Genomic DNA, 22,531 nt, shown 5'->3' with positions numbered 1-22,531 from the left:
CTTGTCCCAGATCCAGTCCATGGATCTGCAGCGGGACGTTATGTGTGAAAATGGACACCAACGCCCCAGAATGGCCTGTAAAGTCCTACAGGGACATCAACAAGTACGGGTCATGAGTCCTTTCTCCCACCCCCCAGCTACTCCTCCTTGTGTGGACAGAGAGACCAGGAAGCATATTTTCTATTTAGGATCACTTGAAGAGGTCAGATATGACCTAAATCAAATCCCTTATGATTATACAGTGGAAGTGAGAAATAGATTTAAGGGACTAGATCTGATAGATAGAGTGCCTGATGAACTCTGGACGGAGGTTCATGACATTGTACCGGAGACAGGGACCAAGACCATCCCCATGGAAAAGAAATGCAAAAAAGCAAAATGGCTGTCTAAGGAGGCCTTACACATTGCTGTGAAAAGAAGAGAAGCGAAAAGCAAAGGAGTAAAGGAAAGATATAAGCATCTGAATGCAGAGTTCCAAAGAATAGCAAGGAGAGATAAGAAAGCTTTCTTCAATGATCAATGCAAAGAAATAGAGGAAAACAACAGAATAGGAAAAACAAGAGATCTCTTCAAGAAAATTAGAGATTCCAAGGGAACATTTCATGCAAAGATGGGCTCAATAAAGGACAGAAATGGTATGGACCTAACAGAAGCAGAAGATATGAAGAAGAGGTGGCAAGAATACACAGAAGAACTGTACAAAAAAGATCTTCATGACCAAGATAGTCACGATAACGTGATCACACACCTAGAGCCAGACATCTTAAAATGCGAAGTCAAGTGGGCCTTAGAAAGCATCACTAAGAACAAAGATAGTGGAGGTGATGGAATTCCAGTTGAGCTATTTCAAATCTTGAAAGATGATGCTGTGAAAGTGCTGCACTCAATATGCCAGCAAATTTGGAAAACTCAGCAGTGGCCACAGGACTGGAAAAGGTCAGTCTTCATTCCAATCCCAAAGAAAGGCAATGCCAAAGAATGCTCAAACTACCGCACAATTGCACTCATCTCACACGCTAGTAAAGTCATGCTCAAAATTCTCCAAGCCAGGCTTCAGCAATATGTGAACCGTGAACTCCCAGATGTTCAAGCAGGTTTTAGAAAAGGCAGAGGAACCAGAGATCAAATTGCCAACATCCGCTGGATTATAGAGAAAGCAAGAGAGTTCCAGAAAAACATCTATTTCTGCTCCACTGACTATGCCAAAGCCTTTGACTGTGTGGATCACAATAAACTGGAAAATTCTGAAAGAGATGGGAATATCAGACCACCTGACCTGCCTCTTGAGAAACCTGTATGCAGGTCAGGAAGCAACAGTTAGAACTGGACATGGAACAACAGACTGGTTCCAAATAGGAAAAGGAGTACATCAAGGCTATATATTGTCACCTTGCTTATTTAACTTATATGCAGAGTACATCATGAGGAATGCTGGGCTGGAAGAAGCACAAGCTGGAATCAAGATTGCTGGGAGAAATATCAATAACCTCAGATATGCAGATGACACTACCCTTATGGCAGAAAGTGAAGAGGAACTCAAAAGCCTCTTGAGGAAAGTGAAAGAGGAGAGTGAAAAGGTTGGCTTGAAGCTCAACATTCAGAAAACAAAGATCATGGCATCTGGTCCCATCACTTCATGGGAAATAGATGGGGAAACAGTGGAAACAGTGTCAGACTTTATTTTGGGGGGCTCCAAAATCACTGCGGATGCTGATTGCAGCCACGAAATTAAAAGACGCTTACTGCTTGGAAGGAAGGTTATGACCAACCTGGATAGTGTATTAAAAAGCAGAGACATTACTTTGCCGACCAAGGTCCGTCTAGTCAAGGCTATGGTTTTTCCCGTGGTCATGTATGGATGTGAGAGTTGGACTGTGAAGAAAGCTGATCGCCGAAGTATTGATGCTTTTGAACTGTGGTGTTGGAGAAGACTCTTCAGAGTCCCTTGGACTGCAAGGAGATCCAACCAGTCCATTCTAAATGAGATCGACCCTGGGTGTTTACTGGAAGGACTGATGCTAAAGCTGAAACTCCTATACTTTGGCCAACTCATGCGACGGGTTGACTCACTGGAAAAGTCTCTGATGCTGGGAGGGATTGCAGGCGGGAGGAGAAGGGGATGACAGAGAATGAGATGGCTGGATGGCATCACCGACTCGATGTACATGAGTATGAGTGAACTCCAGGAGTTGGTGATGGACAGGGAGGCCTGGTATGCTGTGATTCATGGGGTCGCAAAGAGTCGGACACGACTGAGCGACTGAACTGAACTGAACTGAAGCCTCCTACCACGGGCTTCCCTGAAGGCTCAGCCAGTAAAGTGTCTGCCTACAACACAGGAGACCTGCTTTGATCCTTGGGTCAGGAAGACACCCTGGAGAAGACAATGGCAACCCACTCTAATACTCTTGCCCGTAAAATTCCATGGATGGAGGAGCCTGGTGGGCTACAGTCCATAGGGTCGCAAAGAGTGGGACATGACTGAGTGACTTCACTTTCACTTTTCACTTTCAAGCCTCTGCACAGGGCTTCCCAGCTAGTGCAGTGGGAGAGAATCTGACTGCCAATCCTGCCAATGTATGAGACACAGGAGAGTTGGGTTCAATACCTGGGTTGGGAAAGATCTCCTGGAGTAGGAAATGAAAACTCACTCCAATATTTTTGCTTGAGAAATCCCATGGGCAGAAAAGCCTGGCAGACTACAGTCCAAGGGGTCCCAAAGAGTTGGACCGGACTTAGCACACAAACCTCCACACACACGTTGACAGCTATTACTAAAAAGCAGCAGGTACTTCTACATAACTACATCCTCACTTCAAGTTTTCAAAACACACCAACTAAACATGAGGGCAAGGTGAGTATGTTTGAGAACAGAAGTCAGAGGAGAACGGGAAGAGAAACAAAACCACCCTCTGGTCCTGTGACATGTGATCTTCTCCGTGGAGCTCACGGCGGGAACAGGGACTCTCGAGAGACTCGTGTGGAGGATGCTCTGAGGTTCTGCTCTGGATCCTGACCCGGGGAATTATCACTACTCTGTGTGTCATGACATCCAGGGCACTGGGAGCGGCGGGCTCCTGAGTTGTGACATGAGAAGGATAGTTCCCCCAGCACAAGGGAAGCTTGCTTCATCTGCAAACACCAGCGGTCCTGGGGCCCCATGTTCCAAACAGGTAAGGGCACTGTGCTGCACACCTCCTCCTTCACCTTGAAGGTACCACGGCACGTGCCTGCCAGGCACATGGAAGAACACTGGCCCCCAAGGGGAAGCGGCTCCCATCTCCACACGGCTCTGACAGGGGAGGATGGGTATACTCGCAGAAAAGTGTCCCCCTGTCACGTGTAGACTACAGAAATTCCTTCACCAGGAGGCTCACTGGTTTTGTTGCTTAGTCACCAAGTGCTGTCTGACTCTTTGCAAGTCCATGGACTGTAGCCTGCCAGGTGCCTCTGTCCATGGGATTTCTGAGGCAAGAATACTTGAGTGGGTTGCCATTTCCTATCGTCTCGACCCAAGGATCAAACCTGGATCTCCTGCACTGCAGGTGGATGCCTTACCACTGCACCACTGGGGAAGCCCACGAGGTTTAAGAAAAACCGCACAATGTTACTGGAATAGTTCACTTCATGTGTCAGCTCAGCTAAGCCACAGGACCCAATGTCTGGTCACACATTAGGCTAGATGTTCTTGTAAAGGTATTTTTTAGATAAAATGAGTATTCACAATGGTAGGCTTTGGGTAAATCATTACCCTCCCAGAAAGTGGGTGGGCTTAATCCAATCAGTTGAAGGTCTTAGGAGCAAAGACTGAGGTTTGCTGAGGCAGGAGGAATTTGAGCTCAAAACTGTGACACAGAACTCCTGCCTAAGTTGACAGCCTGCCAGCTTGTACCGCATTTTGAACTTGCCAGTCCTCACAACTGCATGAGTCAGCTCCTTAAAATTGAGCAATGGTTTCTTTTTCTGTCTCTCCCTCTCTCTCTTCTGTTTTGTCTGGAAAATCCTACTCATGCAGTTACCAGGCAGACTAACCAGGTCCATTCCCTCTACATCTTAGAGGATGGGGGCCCTTGGCAAAACATCAATCCCATGACTGTTTAGAAAACCAGAGAAGTAGAAGTCTACATGAAAGAGGCTTTTCAATACCCTTCAAAGGCTCAATTGTATTTCCCATTCGCTCCTTAGGTGATGGATGAGTAGGAGCTGTGCCCCTGGAAAGTTCCAGACCAGGCATAGCACAGGGGAACCAGGGCACCTGGGCTGGAACCCAGACTCAGCCTCTGAGGGGGTGAATGGCCACCGACACGTGACTGAATCAGGAATAAGGCATTTCATACCTTGGTGAAAACGTACTTCCACCACATCCATCCGGCAGGGAGGGCACATAAACAGACCAGAGACGTAAAGCACCCAGTTCAGGACCGAGCAAGACTAAGCTCACTAAATCGTACCTTATTGTTAGACAACAGCTACTAATAAAACACACTTCATTCTACTCCCATCCCCAAGGAGGGGAGAGAAACACATCCAAGGATAATTTTCCTTTGTTTCGGTTTGGTTTTTGTCTTTTTTATAGGAGTATAGTTGCTTTATAATGTTGTGTTAGTTTCTGCTGTACAGTGAAGAGAATCAGCTATGAGTAGGCATATATCTCCTCCCTCGTGGACCTCCCTTTCACTATCCCACTCCTGTAGGTCATCACAGAGCACCAAACCAAGCCCTCTGTGCTGCACAGCAGGTTCCCACTAGCTATTTTACACATAGTAGTGCGTATATGGGACTTCCACGGTAGATCAGTGGTAAACAACCAGTCTGCCAATGGAGGAGACACAGGTTCGATCCTGGGGTCAGGAAGATCCCCTGGAGAAGGAAACAGCAATCCACCCCAGTATTCTTGCCTAGGAAATCCCATAGACAGAGAAGCCTGGTGGGCTACAGTTCATGGGGTCGCAAAGAGTCGGACTCAACTTAACAACTAAACAAGTGTATATATGTCAATCCTAAGCTCTCAGTGCTTCCCACTCTTCTGTCTCCCCGCTGTGTCCACATGTCCATTCTCTACATCTAAGTCTCTATTCCTGCCCTGGAAATAGGTTCATCTCTGCCATTTTTCTAGATTCTACATATGCCTGCCTGCCTACTTAGTCACTCAGCTGTGTACAACTCTAGCAACCCCATGGATTGGAGCTCACCAGGCTTCTCTGTCAATGGAATTTTCCAGGCAAGAATACTGGAGAAGGTTGTCATTTCCTACTCCAGGGGATCTTCCCAACCCAGGAATCAAACCCACATATCCTGTGTCTCCGGCACTACAAGCAGATTCTTTACCCATCAGGAAAGCGCTCTATAGATTCCACATATATACGTTAATAAAAACATACAAGGATAATTAATATAGAGCTTCAAATACCAAGAAAAGGATACTGTGGGTGATTGTGGAAACTCAGAGGAAGGAAAGCTGATTCAACCTCAGAAGGGGAAGTTTGCAGGCGAGATGGGGTGACAGGGGAGCAGGCACTCCAGGCAGAGGGCACTGCGCAGCAGAAACAGGAGTGGAGCCAACCAGGGGACGGGTCGGCCATGTACACGGGCCAGAAAAGCGGGGCGGGGATCACTGCGCTGCTAACATTCGAAAGAGCCGGCTCGTGCAAGCATGCAGACGCGGGGAGAATATCAACCAGAGGATAGACAGAGCTGCCTGTGTGCATTCTTTTCAGGTCACACCAGCAGGCTGCTGGAGAAGGCAATGGCAAGCCACTCCAGTACTCTTGCCTGGAAAATCCCATGGATGGAGGAGCCTGGTAGGCTGCAGTCCATGGGGTCGCTAAGGGTTGGACACGGCTGAGCGACTTCACTTGCACTTTTCACTTTCACACATTGGAGAAGGAAATGGCAACCCACTCCAGTGTTCTTGCCTGGAGAATCCCAGGGACAGGGAAGCCTGGTGGGCTTCCATCTATGGGGTCACACAGAGTCGGACACGACTGAAGTGACTTAGCAGCAGTAGCAGCAGCAGCAGGCTGCGTGGACACAAACTTCAACTAGTACCTACCCTGATGTCTCAGTCTCAAAACTTTCACAATCAACAGTGATACAAATGCAGAAGACATCCGGAAAATAAATGATAGAACTTGTGAACGTTTACACAGGAAGCCAAAAAAGTCCTCTAACGCGAACTGTGCCCCAAGTAAGAATTTTAAATGATGATAAAATGCTGAATGGACTGCATTCTGCTTTGTGTGCATGTGAAAATGAAAAACATTCCATTAGCCTCAGAACCCAGTAATAAAAGATACATAATGCAAGAAAGGAGGTTCAGAAGTGACCTATAGTCAATTGTCCAGATAATTGAGCTGTTATCAGTCCACGGGGTCTCAAAAAGAGTCAGACATGACTTAGGGGCTAGACAACAACAAAAAGATTAAGCCTGGTTTTCATTTTCTTCATTTTGCTGACTTATATTTTTATTTTTCTATAATGACTGTGGAATGCTCATGAAAAGAAGAAGGGGTATTTTTCAAAGCCTGCCTAAGGGAAGTCTAAAAAGAAAGGGTGTTATACTTCTCAGGTGGCATTAGTGGTAAAGCACCTGCCTGCCAATGCAGGGGACTTAAAAGATGAGGGTTGGATCCCTGGGTTGGGAAGATCCCCTGGAAGAGGGCAGGGCAACCCATTCCAGTTTTCTTGCCTGGAGAATCCCATGGACAGAGGAGCCTGATGGGCTACAGTCCATATGGTAGCAAAGAGTCGGACACAACTGAAGCGACTGAACACACACACACATATACACACACACAAAGTGGGGTCCACTTGGATGGACAAGCAAACCCCTGCAGCGGGCCAAGCTGTGCTCAGATGCAAAAGAAAAGTTAAAGATTGGGGAACGGAAGGAGAGGGCTTTCCAGCCCGGCCACGATACCCACCTGGGTCACAGAGGCACTTGTAGCTGGTGCCCACGCTGCGGCACGTGCCGTGGGCGCAGGGGCTGAGCGCACAGAAGTCCACGAGCTGCGCGCACGCTGGGCCCGTGAAGCCCGCGCTGCAGCTGCAGCCAAAGTGCAGCCCATCGGCGTAGCAGGTCCCGTTGTTCTGGCAGGGCGCCGAGGCGCACGGGTCCACCTTCTCCTCACAGGTGGAGCCCAGGTAGCCTGAGGAAAGATACAGAATGGCGGAGGGGTAAAAAGAGACATCACATTCCGCTTAATCACCGAGAAACTCGGGCTGCTGTTCAGAACTCTGCTTCATTGTCAATTGATGAATACTGCACAACTCCAGTACTCTTGCCTAGAAAATCCCATAGATGGAGGAGCCTGGTAGGCTGCAGTCCTTGGGGTCGCTAAGGGTTGGACACAACTGAGCGACTTCACTTTCACTTTTCACTTTCCACTTTCACACATTGGAGAAGGAAATGGCAACCCACTCCAATGTTCTTGCCTGGAGAATCCCAGGGACAGGGGAGCCTGGTGGGCTTCCGTCTATGGGGTCACACAGAGTCGGACACAACTGAAGTGACTTAGCAGCAGCAGCAGCACAACCCAACCAGGCGGGTTTTCTTTGCTTTGGTAACCTAGGTACTTCCATTTTGGTGGAAATATAAAATGTATGATTGCTTAGGTGTACTGAGATACAGGGGGATAGACATATTGGGTTGGCTGAAAAGTTTATTCGATGGGTAACACCCTATGGAAAACCCAAACGAACTTTTTGGCCAACCCGATATGTATATCTATGTATGTACAAAGTAGAAAGATGGCAAAAATAAATTAATGGTGATTGCTTTCAGGAAGCTGGGATTGGGATCAGTCAAGAGATTTCATCTCTTATTTAATACACATTGCTGGAGGAAGATATTCCTTACTTTAATAAATGAAGAATAATCCTGAATTTAAAACCTTAAATCCACATAAAGCAGGGAATGTGAAAAATATCATTCTCCCACCTTTATTCCTTTGTTCCCACTCCTTTCTCTAGAATCACCCACTGTTAGCAGTTTCTTGAATATATAATTTTTAACAATTTGGTCATTGCAATGGAAAAACAAACTGGGTGTATCCATACAATGGAACACTATTATGCAACAAAGAGGAAATAAATTTTCTGACCCATGTGCCAACATCATTGTTGTTTAGTCGCTAAGTCCTGTCCAACTCTGCGACCCCATGGACTGTAGCCCACCAGGCTCCTCTGCCCATGGGATTTCCTAGGCAAAAATACTGGAGTGGGTTGCCATTTCCTTCTCCAGAGGATCTTCCCGATCCAGGGGTCGAACCTGCGTCTCCTGCATTGGCAGGCAGATTCTTTACCACTGAGCCACCTGGGAAGCCCTGTGCCAATGTGGATGACCCTAAAGGACATATGCTAAGTGAAAGAAGCTAAATACAAAAGACCATATGTTTTATAATCTCATTTATAAGGAATGTCCAGAAAAAAATAAATCCACAGGTAAAATAAATCTCTATATAAAGTAGATGAGTAGTTGCCAGGGGCTGCGGTGGGAAGAGGGGCTGACAGAAGATGGGCGTGAGGGAGTCTATTGAGGCTGATGTAAATGTTCTACCGTTGGATTGCAGATTGTGGTGATAGCTGCACAATTCTGTATATTTACTAAAAAGCACTGAATTGTACTCTTAAAGTGAATATAATTTATGACACATAAATTGTACTTCAATTAAGCTTTAACTTTTTCATTTTAAATGTATTTCTTGTGCAGATGATTTTTATTTTGTGTGTTTCAGTATTTCTCAGTTTAAAAAATTACATATCCTTCTACTTTATAGCATAGGGAACATATTAATATCTTGTAACAAACTACAATAGAATCTTAAAATATACAACTAAATCACTTTTCTGTACACCAAAAATTAACACAACATTGTAAATCAACTCTACTTGAGTTAAAAACATTTTTTAATTATACAGACATGTAAATGTGAATCTGTAGGTCTGTGTGTCCAAGTAGGTCTTTAATAATACTTGAGTAAAACCTATTCTTCTAATATTTTAAGAGCAGTTTGGAAATAAAATGAAGACTATTCAGTTTTAGAAACAAATTTAAATAACTTTACTCATATACAGTTTTTATTTCAATATTCTATTTCACTTTTCTTATCTAGATTTAAATTTATATTAACCATCTTCACACAGAATGCTCAGCAATATTGGCAATCTTTGTTGTTAAGGACAAAGTGAATATATAAACCAAACAAAATTAGTTTCCATACTTTAAACCATCACTCATAAATTGGCAGTATCAACTTAAAATTTTTCTCTACAGAAATAGAAAACTCAAAAAAATTCCATTGCTATTCAACATTTTATAAACTTCCCTGTAGCTTTTAAATTTTAAATATCATACTAAAAATGTACCACACTATCAGTATTGATAACACTTGAATTCTCCAAAGAGCCTCTCTGCAGCCAAGAGTGGAATGTAACTCCATTCTTCGTGAAATACATTCCATTTTACTTTGAACGAAAAGAATATACTTAAATATGCATCATATGGAAAATTCAACAACAAAAGCAGTCCTGACCTCTCTCATTTTCTACCTCACCCCAAAAACAAGGCTGAAATTATTTTCAAGTTGTTGTGGGTTCTAAGACGATAATATCAAAATTTCTAGAACAGTTTCCAGTCCAGGGCTAAATGAACGAATGAAAAATGGTAAAAACAGCAGTCACAACTGACATCCACTAGTGGCTGAGATGTACCAGACACTTCTAAGCCTTGACATGCATTAATTCACTTAACCCTGGGGTAACTGCATGATGCAAGAACTATTAATAGCCCTATTTTTAAAAAGAGAGAATGGTGACCCAGAAACGTGAAGCATCCTGTTCAAGTCTACCGAGCTAGTGAGACACACTAGACAAAGATTTTACAATAACATAACACTGTCAAGTCAGAGACCCATTGATGGTGGAAGAACTGAAGGGTGGGCAGGGCCTAAGGATACAATGCAACAACGGTCAAAAATTCAAATGCCAGCAGGAGTCCAGCAGACCATGTTGATGAAGGAAGTGGACCAGTTATAAAGCAGTGGGGAATGGCAGGGACAGTGGCTAACTACCGAAGGCACAGCCTTCCAAACAGGGTGGCCATGATCCCCCTGAACCCACCTGCTGCCATTGGAATGTTAGACCATTTACCATACCTTCTGAATTTTCAAGGTATATTTGAAATCCAGATTCTTGTGAGAACCCTTACTATTTTACAATGTTAATAAGTCATTTCTCTGGGCCCTGTATATGTGGTTTCTCAGTCTGATAAAATGTTAAGCGCAGGCTTTGGAGTCAAAAGAAACTGGATTCAAAAACCATCTCTGCCCACTAAACTGTGGGACTGTGGGCAAGGACTTAATCACCCTCATCTGTTTCATGGAATGGAGACAGCAATGCCTATAGCATATGGTTTTTACGAAGCTTAAATGCAAAAACCTACACAAACATTTGGTATGGTGACTGATAAGTAGTGTTCAATAAGAAGTAGCTAAAATTATAATCCCCTTCATGGATCATAACCTTGTCGTGCCAAAGGGGCTTACATAATACAATGAAGCTATGAGTCGAGCCATGCAGGGCCACCCAAGATGTACAGGTTACAGTGAGGAATTCTGATAAAACGTGGTCCACTAGAGGAAGGAATGACAAATCTCTCCAGTATTCTTGTCACGAGAACCCCATGAACAGGCAAAAAGATATGACACTGGAAAATAAGTCCCCCCAGGTCAGAAGGTGTCCAATGTGCTCAGCTCCAGAAAGAAAGAAGCGGCTGGGCTAGAGTTGAGACGATGCTCAATTGTGGATGTGTCAGGTGATGACAAAATCCACAAAATTATGTGATTCCCAGGTTTTTCAGACTGGAGAACAATGTGGATGGTATTGTTACCAACTGCAATGGAAAATACAGAAAGAGATTCCCAGGGGAGGCTTATGATTCCCAAGGGAAGAAAAGACAGACAGATGGACAGCTGGATGGATAACCAAAGGGATGGATAAATTTTAAGAAAAGAAAGTGAAAGTCGCTCAGTCATGTCTGACTCTTTGCGACCTCATGGACTATATAGTCCATGGAATTCTCCAGGCCAGAATACTGCAGTGGGTAGCCTTTCCATACTCCAGGGATCTTCCCAACCCAGGGATCGAACTCAGATCGAATCCCTTACTGTAGGTGGATTCTTTACCAGTTGAGCCACAAGGAAAGCCCAAGAATACTGGAGTGGGTAGCCTATCCCTTCTCCAGGGGATCTTCCCGACCCAGGAATCGAACCGGGGTCTCCTACATTGCAGGTGGATTCTTTACCAACTGAGCTATGAGAAAACATCAGAAAAGTGAACATCGAAAGGAGAGTTGCCTGAAATGTCACTGGACCCTGTCTAGAAGCCAGGTGGGACCAGCCCACTAGAGGACAGGAGACCCCATGCAGCAAAGCATCCAGCCCAGTGAAGCCACTCTAGACCAGTTAGCCAGCCTGTGGCCCTGTGAAATCCAGCCCAAACTGCCAACCCCACCATCATCATGAGCTAAATAAATAATTGTCGTCTTAACCACTAAGTTTTGAGGTGGTTTGTTATGCAGCAAAAGCTGATTGACACGTGGAACAGGAAACACAGCACTGTATCTAAATAGGATCTAAATAGGAATGTAGGCCAGAAGGAGGCCTTTGTTTTGTTTGCTTTATGTAAAAAGACTTAAAGACATTGAGGGACTTCCCTGGTGGTCCAGTGGTTGAGACTTTGCCTTCCAATACAGGGGGTGCCAGTTCGATCCCTGGTCAGGAAGATATAACCAGTTCAATCCCTGGTCAGGGAGATATAATCCCATGTGCCTCTTGGTCAGAAAACCAAAACATAAAACAGAAGCAATATTGTAAAAAATTCAGTAAAGACGTTAAAATAGTCCACACTGAAAAAAATCTTTTTCAAAAAAAGAGGAATTGATTATGTACCAGAAGACAATTTAATTAAAGAAAGGATCAATAAATGTTTGTTGAATTGAATATCTAAAAGACTCACTGCTATTGAATCAGAAATCTTGCATTTTATTATTATTAATAATAATAATTCCTTTTCTTTTTTCTTACCAATTTAAGAAAATATAAAAACAAGATGAGAATGCATAATGTTTTATACTTTCAGAGAATCTTAATATACCTCAGGAAATATTGAAGACAGAAGACCCCTTTAACATATTATCCTAGTCTGAAAAAAGATAACATAATCTAAAATGTCATTCTGTTATAAAGGATGATGACAAAGCAAAAATGAATTCATGCTGTATCTCAACACACTTTATGGAGATGCATGTGATTTAGGGCAATTACGGAATAATTTTCCTGGCTTACAAGATCATTAATGAACACTACATGCTAAGTCGCTTCAGTCACGTCTGACTCTTTGAGACCTCATGGACTGTGGCCCACCAGGCTCCCCTTACCATGGGATTGTCCAGGCAAGAATACTGGAGTGGGTTGCCATTTCCTCCTCCAGGGGATCTTCCCAACCCAGGATCCTCTCTATATCTCCTATATTTACCATTAGTGCCACCTGGGAAATCCAATGAACATTAGAAAAGGAACTGATTCACAGATTAAGTGCTGAGCCAATTTTCAAAATGCTATTTGTTATGGGCCAAATGTTTATGTCCCCTCAAAATTAATATACCGAAGGCTTATCTCCACAATGTGATGACATGAGGAGGTGGGGCCATGGAAAATCATTAGGATTAGATAAGGGTGGAGCCCCCATGATGGGATTAGGGGCCCTGTAACAAGAGGAAGGTGTAATCACCCTTATGGCAGAAAGCAGAAAACTAAAGAGCCTCTTGATGAAAGTGAAAGAGGAAAGTGAAAAACCTGGCTTAACTCAACATTCAGAAAACTAAGATCATGGCATCCGGTCCCGTCACTTCACAGCAAATAGATGGGGAAACAATGGAAACAGTGAGAGACTTTATTTTCTTGGGCTCCAAAATCACTGCAGATGGTGACCGCAGCCATGAAATTAAAAGACGCTTGCTCCTTGGAAGAAAAGCTATGACCAACCTAGCTGCTGCTACTGCTGCTGCTGCTAAGTCACTTCAGTCGTGTCCAACTCTGTGTGACCGCATAGACGGAAGCCCACCAGGCTCCCCCGTCCCTGGGATTCTCCAGGCAAGAACACTGGAGTGGGTTGCCATTTCCTTCTCCAATGTGTGAAAGTGGAAAGTGAAAAGTGAAAGTGAAGTCGCTCAGTCGTGTCTGACCCTTAGGTAGACTGCAGCCTACCAGGCTCCTCCATCCATGGGATTTTCTAGGCAATAGTACTGGAGTGGCTTGCCATTGCCTTCTCCGTGACCAATCTAGACAGCATATTAAAAAACAGAGTCATTACTTTGTCAACAAATATCCATCTAGTCAAAGCTATGGTTTTTCCAGTAGTCATGTATGGATGTGAGAGTTGGACAGTAAAGAAAGCTGAGGGCCGAAGAATTGATGCTTTGAACTGTGGTGTTGGAGAAGACTCTTGAGAGTCCCTTGGACTGCAAGGAGAGCCAACCAGTCAATCCTAAAGGAAATCAGTCCTAAATATTCATTGGAAAGATGGATGCCGGAGCTGAAACTCCCATACTTTGGCCACCTAATGCAAAGAACTGACTTATTGGAAAAGACCCTGATGCTAGGTAAGATTGAAGGTGTGAGGAGAAGAGGATGACAGAGGATGAGATGGTTGGATGGCATCACCAGCTTGATGGACATGGGTTTGAGTAATCTCTGGGAGTTGGTGATGGACAGGGAAGCCTAGCGTGCTGCAGTCCATGGGGTCACAAAGAGTCGGACACGACTGACTGACTGAACAAGAAGAGGAAGACACACCAGAGTTTTCTCTGCCATGTGAGGACACAGCAAGGAGGCAGCCATCTGCAAACGAGAAAGAGAGCCCTCACTAGAACCTGACCCTGCTGGCATCCTCATCTCCGACTTTCTCATGACACAAAGAATTCAGAGCTGGGAAGCCAAAGCTTGAATCTTACTTGTGTATGACCCTGTTCATGAAATGGAAGGCTTGATATTATTAATATGCAAATTGATTCACTGCAATTACCAATCAAAATCTCAGATGGATTTTTTTGAACAAATTAACAAGGTGACTCTATAATTTATATCAATACACACAGGACCGAGTACCTAAAAAATATTGAAGGGACAAATTTGGAGGATTTACACTAGCTGACTTCAAAACTTAGTTTAAAGCTACATTAATTAAATCATGATTACGGGGTGTCTACTATTTGCAATTCAATAAATCAAATTCTGATTGATAAACCATATCAGCACAATCAAATAACTAGTTCTTGCATGTCTTAGCATCCTCCTTTGTTAAGAATGGAGATTATAGAAGAGATTACAGCTGCATATATCAAGTAGTTATAGTTATACTAGCAGAGAGAAAGAGACAAACTCTGGTGTTAATAGTAATAGCAAATACTGAGTTCTTTTTTTTTCTCCTGCTGCTGCTGCTAAGTTGCTTCAGTCGTGTCCAACTCTGTGCGACCCCATAGATGGAAGCCCACCAGGCTCCCCCATCCCTGGGATTCTTAAGACACGATGCTAAGCAACTGGTATCTATCTTTTATTTATCACAACCCTAACTCAGTTAGGGTCTAACATTATGGGGTCGCAAAGAGTCAGGCACAACTGAGCAACTGAACTGAACTGATTATCTGCTTTTATAGAAGAAGGCCTAGAGACTTGATATTAGGGAACTAGTCCCCCAGGGACACTCAGTAAGTAGGAGAAGCAAGGTCCAGACTAAGGTCTATCTATAAACACATCTGTGCTCTTAAGCCCCATGTTAGGCTTCCTTGCGTAAGGGTTTGCATAAAAGCACTTGAAAAGTTGAAGGTGCTATGCTAGCATATGGAATTAGAGTCAGATTAGACCCGTCAGTGTCCTGAAGTCTTAAATTTAAAACCGCTTTAGAAAACATAAATTACTTAGCAATGATGAATTTTGAACTCAGGGCATTTGAAATGTCCCAAGCCTAACTAGTTCTCAGTATTTCCAATATCACATGCAAGATATTTTTTAAAATATAAAAATAAAACTTGAATCCTAAGGAGTAAACTTATTGCATACCACCATACCTACTAACTCCTTATAAAATTAGACGTCATCTTTATATTCATCCAAATACTTAAAAAATCATCCAAATATCAAATTTAGAGCCATGATGCCAACCAACACAAGCCCGACCTTCCAATGTGTTGATCAAAGCCAGATGTTAGCTAGTTTATGGTTCTTGCTACACTGCATCATACAGGGGCATTAATGTATCTCTTTTTAAAATTTGGAATCAAAACTGGCTTGGAAACATGATGCTGATCACAGAAAGCCTGAATATGGCATGAATGTAGTTTCAAACTTTAAGCTGCAACCCAGATAAGAAACACTGTACATTCAATATCTACATATAAAAATATAAGTACCTTTGGAAGTGATCCCAAACTCAGATACGGCAGAATATGAACTGATTTCTCTATATAAAAATATCGAAGTCAGTGACCCAAAGCTACAGCAGATGGGTGAAAAATGAAGCTCTGCACTGAATTTCCAGAACGCAGGGCAGTTCTGAGAGCGCTGGTTGAAAGATGCTTTACACCACATGATAGAAATGGCCTTGGATCATCTGAAGCTGAGACAGCCAGAATATAGTTCATCTTTCCAAGAACCATTCTAAAAACGGACCGAGATTCTCATTCTATCTTCTCCTCTGCCTCTCCCTCCACCCTCTTTATCTTTACACATACGCACAGACACACATTACATAGAAAGAGCTTTAAACTCTGTCTCCAATAGGAGGAACTTTTCTGCATTTTCCTGTCCCGGAATACTGTTACCAGTTCTAAAATTAATTATTTTAGAGAGCTTTGGGAAAGCTTCTCTTTTTATCAGTATAACCCTTGAAGAACTTTGGTCAGTCTATCAATCATCTCTTAAGGTAAATGATTCTGAAAATTCCTCTTGCAGAATATGCAAACCAAATTAGTTATGGTGCAAAAGCAAGAATGTTGGAAAACAAAATTTAACATTCTTGGGTTCAATTACCTTCCTGGACAAATTCAAACTCCAAAACGTGAATAACTCTATATGGAACAAGTGAAATACAGCTTGGGGGAATACTGCAACATAAATAATAAAAATAATAATAGTAATGTCTCTGAAGCCACTAAAAGGTCAGTAAGTTACTGTAACAGAGGGATAATATGTTAAGTCCCTCATGCAAAGAGTTGACTCACTGGAAAAGACTCTGATGCTGGGAAGGATTGGGGGTGGGAGGAGAAGGGGACGACAGAGAATGAGGTGGCTGGATGGCATCACCGACTCGATGGACATGAGTTTGAGTGAACTCCGGAAGTTGGTGATGGACAGGGAGGCCTGGCGTGCTGTGATTCATGGGGTCGCAAAGAGTCGGTCACGACTGAGCGACTGAACTGAACATGTAAATCCTAACTGCATGCTAATGAACTAGGACGTCTGGATTTTCAATCCTACTTGAAGAGTAGAAAATGAAAGGTTATTTGATAATGTTAACCAAAAGGTGCAGAGAGAATGACGAAGATGGTGGTATTTCTTATTTGGAATAGTTTATTTCAAACCATACGAACCTCCAATGACGGACATCAGGAAATGTTGGAAGGAAAATGAAATGGCTCCAGAGAAAAACTTCTATTTCAAACACATGGAAGCAACATCAGCAGCCAAGAGATTTAAAACAGCCCATTGCAACAAGAAGAAAGTTCAGAAAAGGACGGAAGATTTAAGGAGTAAGACAGAAAAGAAAACGGAACTGCCAAAGAAATCTAACTAATGAGGGGCTAATTAAAAAAAAAAAAAAACTATGATTTAGATAATGGACTGTTGCTTCAAATTTTGTATTTGAGCCAATATTTATATGAATATGCCCACTCAACATTTACTATATAAATAAAAAATCAACATCCTTGAGATATACATGTTATGGAAATCAGATATTTAAGACCAAAAGAAAACATTTCCGGAAGATTTTAAACTACACAACAATAAAGTCACTCTATCTGGAAAGCTATCAAGATGTCAGAAGTTTCTGCAATATTAATAAGGAGAATATGAATACAGCAATACTGGCATTTTCACTCTGAGTGTAAAGATAATTTACATACAAGAAATGCTGTGCGTAGGCATTTAAAACTTAACTCATAACTTCACTGTCTGGGCAGATGGTTCAAGTCAGAAACCTGGGAATCACGCCTATGCTTTCTCTATCTTAATCCCCATATTGAATCAATCAGTGGTTATTAATTTTGGCTCCCAAATACTTTGGGAACCTGAACATTTTGTTTCATCTGCGCTTCCACCATCCTAGCCAAAGTTACAATCATTTCTCTCCTCATCTGTTACAACGGTTCCCTCTGATGAGATTCCCTGTTCATCTTTCCCCATCACCAATTCTCCAAAGAGCAATGAGAATTATTTACTTAGAATGTACATATTATCATGGCTTCCAATTACTGTTAGAATACAATTGGACCTCACCTCCATAAGCATCACATCCTACAAGCTAGGACTCAGCTGACCACTCAGGCCCCTTTCTCTAGAAGCCAGCACACTGGCCTCCTTCGGTTCCCAAAAAGACCACATAGAGCCTTGCAGCATGCCATCTCTGTGGCCTGGACATTGCTGGTCTCCCATCTGCCTCACAGTTGGTTCCTTCTGAGGTTTGGGTTCTCAGCTTCAAAGTGAGACCGACCAGTCTTCTCTGATCATACTAGTCTAGATAGCCCTTTCTTATTCTGTATCACTGTGGCCTGCTCACCACCTTCATAGGACCTCCTTGAATCTGTGTATTCCCTGACTTTGATCTGTCTCCCATGGACTTAATGGATGAGGAGTAATTCTGATTCCTCTCACCCTTGAGCCCCAGCACCCAGCATGGTGGCCACCCTGTAAATATCTGTGCCATAAACGGGCAGACGATTGTATGGATGAATGACAGAGGACGTACTCTAACAGACATTATACATTAGGGTAGTTAGCAAAACAGGATTGATAACGATGTTTTAATTTGGGGGAGTTATGGTGAGGAAACATGAAAAAGATGATTGGTTATTCCCTTTTGAATGATAGAGGTATAAGTGAATTATCGCTGAATCAAGCTGAAGCAGGACAGGGTAGTTCATCTAAGTGCCTTGATGAGCAGCAAAGGGAAGAAGAGCCTGGACTCTCAAAAATGTATCCTTTAATTGAAGCGACCAGGAGGGCATACCTGGGATGACGCAGGAAAAGCTTGAGGGCGTTTCTTTTTCTTTCTGCAAACATTTTACTGAATGATTCCAGCGTAACGTGAGGTTGGAGGGACTAGCCCAGGCTGTCAACATGGGGTCAGTGTGTGTAGCCCAGGCTCTAGAATGGCAGAGATTCCAAAGAAAGGATTATGATGAGGGTGCGGCCGGCCAGGAAAATCTCCTGGGAGAGTTGGGTTTTGTGCTGGGCTTCAGAGAAAAGCCCAAGTCTTGGCTGGGCGGAGGAGGACAAGGAATGATATTAGAACCAGAGAAGAAGTTTTGGCTGATGTTTGTGGAAAACTTAATTGAGACCACATTGGTTCTGGTTCTCAGAAAGCAGACAGTTATGTAAGATAAAAAGGAAGAGGGAGGAATATCTAGGAAAAGCAATTACAAAGCCATCAGACGTAAAAGGCCCACAGCGATTTTATATAAAATGTGACTTTTCATTTTTAAGAAAATCCATTTGAGAGAGTAAAAACCACCTCAAGGACTTTTCTCTTTAGGAGAACAGAAAGACAAATTTAGATCTAAGACAGGAAAATGAAAAATAATTAGGAAATAGAGGAATCTTAAATCAACTTTTCCTCAGTTTAGCCTAAAAAAGAGAAGGCAGAAGAGATGAAACTTAAAGTAGATGAATTATATGAGCAAAAACAATTGGTCATTGACAATGGAAATTTAGAGGTCTAGTCAGAAAGCTCTATGATTTCCTTTGGGCATTCATTTATCGAACCTGTACTAATTGAGATCAACCATGTGCCAGGCACTGTTCAAGATCTTATATTCTGGTGAGGAAAACAAGTAGAAAGACAAGCAAATAGACATCTGGGACATACTACCGAAGCAGGTAAAGGGCAGAGAATAACAGCAGGGGGTGTCTTAAATAGTGTGTTCAGTGAGACCTAAATGACCAGGGGGCATGAGCCATCTTCAAGCCAGGAGGAAGGATTCCCGCAGGTGCAAACATCCAAAGATCATTGTGTCCAGAGGTGAATGGTGTCCCCAGAGGACAATTCTCAAGCAACTGGTGCATTTTAAGGGCTTTCCTGATAGCTCAGTTGGTAAAGAATCCGCCTGCAATGCAGGAGACCCCAATTTGATTCCTGGGTCTGGAAGATCCGCTGCAGAAGGGATAGGCTACCCACGCCAGAATTCTTGGACTTCTCTCATGGCTCAGCTGGTAAAGAATCTGCCTGTCTGCCTGAAATGTGGGAGACCTGGGTTCAGTCCCTGGGTTGGGAAGATCCCCTGGAGAAGGGAAAGGCTACCCACTCCAGTATTCTTGCCTGGAGAATCCCATGGACAGAGGAGCCTGGTGGGTTACAGTCTATGGGGTCACAAAGATTATAGTTTCATAATTGTCTTTTTTCTCCCACCCAAAACAGATTTCATCTTTGCACAGGGTATGACAGCAGCTACTGCTACTGTGTTTATTTACTACTTTTAATCCCCTGAAATTCATTGTCCTCTATTTTGACAACTGTGTGCCAATTTTCCTCTTTTCATAAACCAACATGCCTCTTTCCTCAGACCTTACACTTTGATGGAATGGACCCCAAATGCCAGATCCAAGGGTGACCTTGTGTCTAAAGTCTGGCCAGGCAAAGCATTCCATACCATGGCCACAATGGTTCAGGGGTGGGCAAATGTCTCAATTCAAAACAATCCCAAGTCAGCCTCATGGCTCTTGATTTATTGGGAGAAGACAGACTCTGCCCAGTCATTTTGACAGTGGACCCAATATAGATAAGACTGTTGGTGAGATAAAAACTCAGGCTTATGGACATTGAAGCCCTGGATCAAGCCATGTCTGAATTCATCATGAATATTTGTAACATGAGCCAATACACTTTGTTTTTGCTAGCCTATTTGAGTGGGATTGTTCGTTACTTTAAAATCAAGATTTTTAATGGGTTCAGAGATGTTCTAAAAATTGTCTTGTATGGATGACAAAAGGCTACCAACTAACCTAGCTAGTCCTCCTCATAAACATATAATAATAATTAAAAATCATAAATGTATAATAAGAGTAAGGAGAATGAAAGACATACACAGAAGAGCATCTGTGGTCTGAGGAAATGGGGTAGAACAAGAAAAGATTTCACAAGCATCTCTAGGAGTTAGATATAATTTAGACCCTTGCAGAATTCTCAAAGACTTCAAATAAAAAATAAGGATTGCTTGGATTTTTTTTTTAATTGATTGGAATTTCTTCAACCGAGTCACACCGCTTTACCTGGACCATAACATTTCCAGGTTTGTAAAAGTTAAATACAACTTTTAAGCTTTTTTAAATGGTAGTTCTAATCCCAGGAGTTCGGCCCATGGAAACAGATGATGTGTATGAGCTGTTGTCTGTGACATGATAAAACATAGCAAAAAATAAAACATGAATAAATCTCCCACTGGAAGACTCCATTTTCTCAGGATCCTTAAAATTTGGCATTCCTTATTCTGTCCTGGCCCGTCTTCTCTTTTGGGCCACATTCTTGCACGGGGGGCTGGGGAAGGGGGTGGTCTTACGTATACCCATGGCTGAAAATTAGGACCTATAAGCAGAAACTTCCCAAAGTGACCTTTCCAGCCCAGCTCTCTCTCCCATGCTCAGCGTCATTTTTCATTGGGCAGTTCCACAATTCCATCTGACTATTCCATGGGCCCCTTGTGTTCGTGTCTCATCCTCCCCTCGCATCAAAGCTGCTCGTCACCCAAGTGCACCCCCATACAAGAAGGCGCCCAAGCATATGAAGCCCCGCTTGCTCTGCCTGGCCCTCCTCCTCCTCCGGCCAGTCCATCTGCGTTCCTGTGTCTCCTAAGCACTACACAGCTCACTTAACTTACGGCCACAGAGTCCTAATAGGTTTCTCTGATCTTCTTCCTCCTCCAGGCCCTTCATTCCCCTTCAGCCATCACGGTGGTGATACTTTAATCACTAAGTTGTATCCGACTCTTTGCAACCCCACAGACGGTAGCCCGCCAGGTTCCTCTGTCCACGGGATTCTCCAGGCAAGAATACTGGAGTGGGTTGTCATTTACTTCTCCAGGGGATCTTCCAACCCAGGGATCAAACCTGAGTCTCCTGTATAGCAGGCAGATTCTTTACCTGAGCCGCCAGGGCAGCCCTAAATCCCTCCCAAACACTAAAGTTCTACCCTTCCCCTGCTAAGACTATTCATGCAGTTACTCTTGAGTGACGCTGAATCGCTTTATTATGGTGTTTAATTGGAAGAATAGCATTGACATATATATATAAACACTACCATGTGTAAAATAGATGGCTCATGGGAACCTGTGGTATAGCACAGGGAGCTCAGCTCGGTGCTCTGTGATGACCTAGGTGGGTGGAATGGGGTGGGGTAAGAGGTTCAAGAGGGAGAGAATATATGTATACATACAGCTGATTCACTTCTTTGTACAGTAGAAACTAACACAACATTGTAAACCAAGTATACTTCTAAAAAAATAATAAAAAAAAAATTTTTAAGGCCCTGGCTCATAGTGACTGGAAGTGTTGCTAAGTCTAGGCTAGTTAGGGGCTTGAAGTGAGGAAGAGATCCCACAAATGATAAATTCTTCATAGACATTACAATCAAATATAATTGGCTCAGTTTAAAAGAAGAACAGTGGGGAAATGCCTGCAAAGGGGCTATATTATGTAAGGATGTCTAGCATGGTTCCTAGCACATCTCCAGCCTTTATCTTCCCTCTATCACATTCTGTGTTCCAGCTCTGCAGAGCGTCCTTTTGTTCCTCAAATATGTCGCCCTCCCACTCCCCTGCCCTAGGCTGTTGACCCTCTTCCTGGGAGGCTCTTGCCTTTGCCCACAGCCCTCACTGATTCATCTTGCTGCTGCTTCTCCTTTGGGTCTTGGCTGAAACATCAGCATCCTCAGAACGCTTCCTGACTTTCCTCTCAGGCCCCAGCCTGGGTGAAGCATCCTTCTTCTCAACCACCCAATCACCTGGGCCCAGCCCCATCAGACCCCAGATCCTATTCTCACACCCGCTCTTAAATAAGCCCTTGAGCTGGCGCCCCACCTGTCCTGTTCACTCCTGGATCCCTTGTGATCAATTACCACAAGTTAGGTAAGCAATAAATGGCATGTGAATTAAGTCTTTTAGTAAATATATTATGCCACAATCGTATGATGGAATAAAATGCAGCCATTAATAACCACCCTTTAGAAAAACAATTTAACAATACAGAAGAATATTTGGAACACACAC

At 43.2% G+C, this 22,531-nt stretch overlaps 1 protein-coding gene across 1 annotated transcript in view; it reads right to left on the bottom strand.

Moving 5' to 3' along the window:
- The window catches only part of DNER (delta/notch like EGF repeat containing), a 390,295-nt gene that overhangs the window by 88,528 nt on the left and 279,236 nt on the right, over positions 1 to 22,531 (bottom strand). Inside the window, exon 8 of the mRNA XM_055397670.2 lies at positions 6,924 to 7,148. Within this exon, the coding sequence (XP_055253645.1) occupies positions 6,924 to 7,148 (225 nt within the window). The remainder of the gene's footprint in view (positions 1 to 6,923; positions 7,149 to 22,531) is intronic.

The sequence above is a fragment of the Moschus berezovskii genome, chromosome 2 (assembly GCF_049115385.1).
Source record: "Moschus berezovskii isolate FMDL1 chromosome 2, NW_MosBer_1.0, whole genome shotgun sequence".
Taxonomy (NCBI): Eukaryota; Metazoa; Chordata; class Mammalia; order Artiodactyla; family Moschidae; genus Moschus; species Moschus berezovskii.
The sequence above is the reverse complement of the archived record's forward strand: the minus strand, read 5'-3'. Positions and strand labels throughout refer to the sequence as shown.